The 6561-nt window shown below is 28.0% G+C and overlaps 1 protein-coding gene across 1 annotated transcript; it reads right to left on the bottom strand.

Moving 5' to 3' along the window:
- Positions 1-3209: 3209 nt before the first annotated feature.
- LOC114417076 (senescence-specific cysteine protease SAG39-like) lies at positions 3210-4923 on the bottom strand. The gene is made up of 2 exons (XM_028382178.1): positions 4435-4923; positions 3210-4025 (listed from the first exon to the last, which is right to left on the bottom strand). Exons 1-2 carry the CDS (start codon positions 4868-4870, stop codon positions 3442-3444), a joined length of 1020 nt encoding a protein of 339 aa, XP_028237979.1. The 5' UTR covers positions 4871-4923; the 3' UTR covers positions 3210-3441.
- Positions 4924-6561: the final 1638 nt, after the last annotated feature.

Below are 6561 nucleotides of genomic sequence, written 5' to 3'. Positions count from 1 at the left end.
CTTGAAATCTTCCAAACCTACAACAAACAAAAAAGACTAATAAAAGCGTGTTGCATTCTGACTTTTGATCGGTCACTTTTTATCCTTTCATTGCCGTTCCCACCTTCACCTTGGTCAAAGCGTCTGATTTTTCGATGTTAAATATGCACAAGAAAAATTTTAGTGTTAAGAATGAAATATATGATTATGATTAGCATGCATGCACCTATGTTTTTGTATTTTGATGTCAACAATAACCAGCAGGCATATATATATGTGAACACTGGCAAAATAAGTTAGAATATCTCATTTAATTTGCAAAACAAAAAGTTTGATGAAAATATCATATTCTATATACATAATCAATGTTATCCCATAATTGCACGTCTAAATTTCAAAGAATTTTAATTTTATACAAAGAATATTCATATTTTCTGTATGTGTATTTTTTAGCTTGTGTGTTATACGGAATAAATGCATATTTTAAATAATTAAAATTTAAAATATTATTTAAATATTAATGATGGGTAACAAAAATTTAAAATGAATTAGTGATTATTAAAGGATTAATTTTATAAAATTTGTATTCTTTTTCATTAATTTAATAATTTTTCTTGGTCTGTGCAAAAAAATTACGATGACAATTATCATGGGACGAAGAAAATAATTTAATTTTGGCCTATGAATTCTAAAAAAATTAAATAAATAATATTTTGTTAATTTATAAAGACTAAATTTTGATTGTTTAAATAACACCAAGCACTTCTTGTGATTAGGTTGTTCCCTTCTTGTGCTTTTATAATATTTTGTTTTTTTAAAATAAAAACGAATATGCAGATAAATCAACGCTTTTTATTTTCCATTCTTTTATTAGGTACAACATGTATCCTTCACCAGATTTACTACTGCAGTATTGCTTGAGCTAGAATCACTTTAGACAATTAAGTTCTTCAAAGTATTTAATATAGTTGTCAATGTTCGAATATGAAATCACTAATTAAATTAACATAATTTTTTATAGTTAATTCACACACTTGATAATAATATTTTTGAATTTAATGTTGTTAGATATATTTTAGTTTAAATAATATTTGTGTTTTTATAATGCATTTAGCATAAATAATGTATATATGCATTCACAACAGTAAAAAGAGTTTTTGCATATATTGCGATTATTTAATCACAAACCGTAATGTAATATAATTTTTTTTATTATAATAATCATAAATTTCGTATAATAGTGATTTTCTTTTAATTAGTTAATAGTACAATTTTTTTTACTGATATATATTTCAAATTAAACTTATATCACTTAATTTAACAACTACCAATATCACTTTATTATTTAAGAGTTAACTAAATTTTTAATTCTTAAATTTCTCAAAATTTTATTTTTAGTCTCTAAATTTTTATTTAACTAATTAAAATCTCTTAACTATTTTTTCCGTAAGATTTTTAGTCCTAAATTTTTGTTTATCAAGTCAATATGTCCCTTAACTGTTTTTATTAAGATTTTTACTCCTTCAATTTTTGAAAAAAAAATCAATATTTAGTACTTGAAATCTCATTAATTAAAAAATTAATAAGTTCAAACTTTTATTCAAGAATTGAAAATTAAAATTTTAAAAAGTTTAGAAATCTTAACTAGTCAAACAAATATTTATAAACTAAAATCTAAATAAAAAATAAGTTAAAAGACTTTGACGAATCGATCAAACAAAATTTAGGGACTAAAAATATAATTAATCTATTATTTAATAATTAATTTTGTGTTTCACAATGGTAATTGATTTGGTAAAAAAAAAAAACCTTAAGATATAAGGCCGTCTTCATCAAAGGTGTCTATTACACTTTTCTTATTAAGCACCGATGCTTGATAAGATTTTGTCAATAATGGAGTTGATGTTTACAGTATTGAGCAGCAGGTGCTTAAATAAGCACCAACTTTTTTCTTCTTTTTGTCTTAGTTATATTTTAATAATACTGAGACAAACAAGAAACTAATAAAAATTAGTATGATAAAATGGAGCACGTACGGTTATTTGTGTGTCTCCTTTTGGTTCTTATAAAAATAACAATCAGTTAATTTTAACCGTTAAATTATAACTAAAAAATGATTGGTGAGATGAAAACTTAAATTTTTCATACATCATTTACCCAGCTGAGAGATTACAACTACATAAAAGAAGACTTTGTATATTGATTAAAAAAAAATTACATTTGTTATACGGCCAATCTCTGTATGCATTTATAGAAAGTCATATTTTTTAAATCACTTAACTAATCTTAAGCAAAGTTATCAATCTTGACTCGTGAACTTAATACGTAGGCTCGTAAGAGTTAACTTCATATAAAAATAATAGTAAAATATCTATAAATAACATCAATTAAACATTTTAACAATATAATAAAGCAAAATAGTAAATCATAAATTTCACAATAATTAAATAATAAAGTCTAGTAATGCATCATTACTAGATAATAACGTCCAGATGTTATAGTAGTAATAGGAGATCATTTCTATTGAGAGTTTGATGTTATTAGAGAACAAAAGTTTAATACTATTAAATTTGAGAATTTTTGTATTTGAGAATAACACACTAAATTATGAAGGTATATTGAATACTAAACAGACAAACAAACAACCCAAATGACTTATATTTTGGTCTAATTTTTTTAACTTGTTAACTCGGTGGTAAACTAAGAGAGTCTATCTAGTTTACTTAGAGTTTATAGAGTCCACCAAGATAAAAAAGAGTATGCTCAAGAGTCAACTCACACATAATAAGTGGACTCATAAACTCATGAGGATTGACGAGTTAACTCGAGAGTTTGATAACCATGATTTTAAGTACTAACTTTTAGATCGATTTTTTAAGAAACTGATCTTAAAAGTTAATTTTTATATCAATTTTTTAAGTGATCGATCTAAAAAGTAATCATTTAAATCAATAAAAAACATAATGTATTAAAAATTAGGATTTTAATCTCAATTATTAATTTTTTTTTAATTATAATCTAACGATTAAAATCAATAATTCTCATTTATTATTTTAAATTTCTTTCTCGTTATTTTTTTATTTGTTGTTTAAAAAAAAATATATTATACTTTAACTTAAAATCTTAAGATATTATATGTATGAGTATATTTTTATTTAATGTGTGACTTCACTTTTACACTTTTTAATCCAACAATATTAATTAACAGACTAAACAAAAATAAATTAAGGAACATAGAACACTACTTATAAAACTTATTTTACATTAATTATTTGGTAGAATTTATTCGTTTACACACAAACATCATATCTAAGATAAGGAAACAAGCAACTTATTAGGAACACTACGTACGTAGGTGCATATACTTGCCAGAAAACAAAATGATGATTAGAGATACATTCCAACGTGCATATACTAAATTACACGGTTAAAGGTTTATATATGATGGATTCATAGCAGCATTCAAACAGTTGGATAAGAAGCATTGGTAGCAATTCCACATAAACCTTCCTTGGCACGTATATCTCTCTTCATTCTTATATACCCTTTCTCACCCCATTTAGTGCCCCATGAATTTTTCACCAGCCAATACTTGGCACCACCACGAGCTTTTCCATAACCAATCACAGTAACAGCATGGTTTGGAGCAGTTCCGCACTTTCCTGTAAAAATCCCACTCGAGTAAAATTGTAAAGCTCCAGCATCAATATAAACTGATACTGGTTGATTTGCCACAGCTTTTAGGAGTGCCTTTTCGCTATTAGAAGGAACATTTTCATACCCTTTAATCTGAGCCACCCCTTGAGTTTCCTTCTTAACCATACAAGTCTTGTTATTTGCTTTGTAGGGGTAGCTTATTTCACTTGCTAATCCTCCATTCTTGGCCACAAATTCAAAGGCTTCTTCTTTATAACCAAAATTGCACCCTTCGCTCTTACCTTTAACACAATCTACCAGTTCTTGCTCCGAGAGAGACACCAATTTACCTGTTGTGATTTGGTGGATACCCTCGATCGCCGCCACAGTTGAAAATGCCCAGCAACTGCCTGTTTTCACAAACAAAACACGTTGACATTATTAGCAGAGTTTTTAATGAAAAGAAAAAGGAAGAAGAAAGATTGTGAGTTTGATCTTCTTTATTAAAAAAATTAACATTTTAATGATTAATATTAATATTTTCAGATAAAAAAATAATGAAACACATCAAATATTATGAAAGCATGGAAAGAAGCATCTTATAGTTATTAATTGGTTTATATATATAGTTATATATTATAGAGAGAGATATATATATATATAGTATGAAACATTATTTGGTTGTATTATATATATATATATGGGATCTAGAAGTTAAACGATTAGGAGAAAGGGAAAAGGGAGAGGAAAAGTTACACATTTGAATATTTCTAAGAAAATTAATAAAATTATTTGTTGATTAAAAAAAAATACATATACCGCAATTGCCTTGGTCCTTGATTGGAGTGACTGCACCTCTTTTTCTCCAGTCCATGGTAGCAGGAATCTTAGTTATACTCTCATACCTAAAAGATGTTTCTGTTGCTGTCTCCACCCCACTTACCTTTTTCTGAACATTAATTAGTGAAGCCTTAAATTCTTCATTATGAAGGTCAGCAAATTGATTAATGCTTAGGTTGAAAGGTTTGTCCCCAGCAGCATTGAAAGACTCAATGAACTGCACATTGTTTTTGAATATTTGGAAACGTTTTTCCTTCTCAGCAGCATCCGTGTAAAGCTTACCATACTGTGCCATCCACTTCTCATGTCTCTCGGAAGTGCAGACCTCAGACAACCTGCGAGACATGACGTGGAATGTCCACACAGTGAGAATAAGGAACAAAATTAAATAGTGGTTTTGGCTAAATGATCTCATCTTGTAATCAGAGCTATTTGGTTTAGAGAAGCTTTTTTGATGTGTTTGGTTTAGTTTGCAGCAAAGGAAGTGGCAAATACAAGTAATTTATAGTGGTGCATGAGGGGCTCTCTTCAACAGTTGTTTCTCGTAGTGCATCAAATAGTACTAGTTAGCTGTTAGCACAACTTGAGGCCTTATCTTTCACTTTCTACTCGTTCTCGACCGCACTGAACCACGTGTGCTATGCTAATTTGTTGACTCGCTTATTCAACATATTACTTTCAAAGATAGATCCTTTTCCAGTCCAATTGATTAGAATTAGACCACCACACACGCATTTCCCTGTACACACAATGTGTCGCAAATCGCAATAATTTTAGGTATAAAAAAAATGTGAGTTCTATCTAATTTTATTATTTATTTTCTTTCTTTTCCATTTTCTTTCAACTCAAACGAACTCATCAGTATAACAAATATCTTACCATAATTCATATGTTAAGAAAACGAGGGTTAATGACAATCTTTGCTTACGCCAGCCCTCAATGATGCCAGTTATGTATGGAAATGGGGCGGTAGTAATCATGTTTTATGCCTCTATTGTTTGTGAAATTATTAGGTAATATGGAATAATTATGATTTATATTAATTTTTATTATATATATATATATATATATATATTAGGCATGACAACGGGGCTCGAATCCGTGGGGTCTGTCCCGATTTTGACGAATAAAACTCGAGTTGACCGGGGTCGAAGTCGGGATCAGATTTTCTCCGATAATCAAAGTCAGATTTGGGCTTGGGGGTGAGATTAATAATAGCCGCTTCGAATCCGTCCTGCTAATAATTAATTTACAAAATGCATTTAAACATGAAATTATTATATTGAATTTTATGTTGTCATGTACAATTTAAAAATATGTTATGGGTGTTGTTTAAAATTTCATTTTTTATTTTATGAAAAATTATATTTTTTTAATAAAATTTTATAAACATATCGGGGACGGGGATGGGGTAAGCAAAACCCGCCCCCGATCCGCCTCGTTGCCATGGCTAATATATATATATATATTTATTTATATATAATGGATAGAAATTGATTGAAACCATAATTATATATCATAGTCTGTTTTTGCGTGTTAGGGGTAGAATGATATTATGTAGCCTATTTTTGCATTTTTTTTATCATAATGCAAATTATTTAATATAACTTTTCAGGGATTAAGAGCGATATTAGGTGATTTAGGCTTTCTCACTTGATGAATCATGATTAAAGTGAGTTAGTAGATGGGGTAATAATCATATTCATGTTAAAAAGAGAAAAATCTATTAGGATTGCATTAAGAGTACTTCTAGCAAGTGGAGCCCCCAACACGTTCCATAACTCATCACCAACACCATTTCACCACTTTGAGCGTTTGTTTTTTGAACATTTCATGTTTCTTGCTTTGCAGTTAATTTAAGTCAAATTTATATTTATGTCTCATCATTGAACAATATCTAATTTGATTCACTAATTGCTTAAAAATTATATATATATATATATATATATATATATATATATATATATATATATATATATATATATAAACTCTGAGTACATGTAAAGTTGTCAAGAATTCGATATTCGATCTTACCATTTAATTTAGTACTTGGACAAATTAGTACGCTTGCCAAGAAATCCATACTAAGATAAAATTAAGATGATA

The sequence above is a fragment of the Glycine soja genome, chromosome 6 (assembly GCF_004193775.1).
Source record: "Glycine soja cultivar W05 chromosome 6, ASM419377v2, whole genome shotgun sequence".
Lineage (NCBI taxonomy): Eukaryota > Viridiplantae > Streptophyta > Magnoliopsida > Fabales > Fabaceae > Glycine > Glycine soja.
This window is presented reverse-complemented; position numbering and strand designations above follow the sequence as displayed.

What these genes read in the sequence shown, in the direction of transcription:
- LOC114417076 (XM_028382178.1), bottom strand. Translation starts at nt 4,870, where the DNA reads ATGAGATCATTTAGCCAAAACCACTATTTAATTTTGTTCCTTATTCTC. An exon ending in CAAGGACCAAGGCAATTGCG is followed by an intron (nt 4,026 to 4,434) that starts GTATATGTATTT and finishes TTGTGAAAACAG; the next exon opens with GCAGTTGCTGGGCATTTTCA.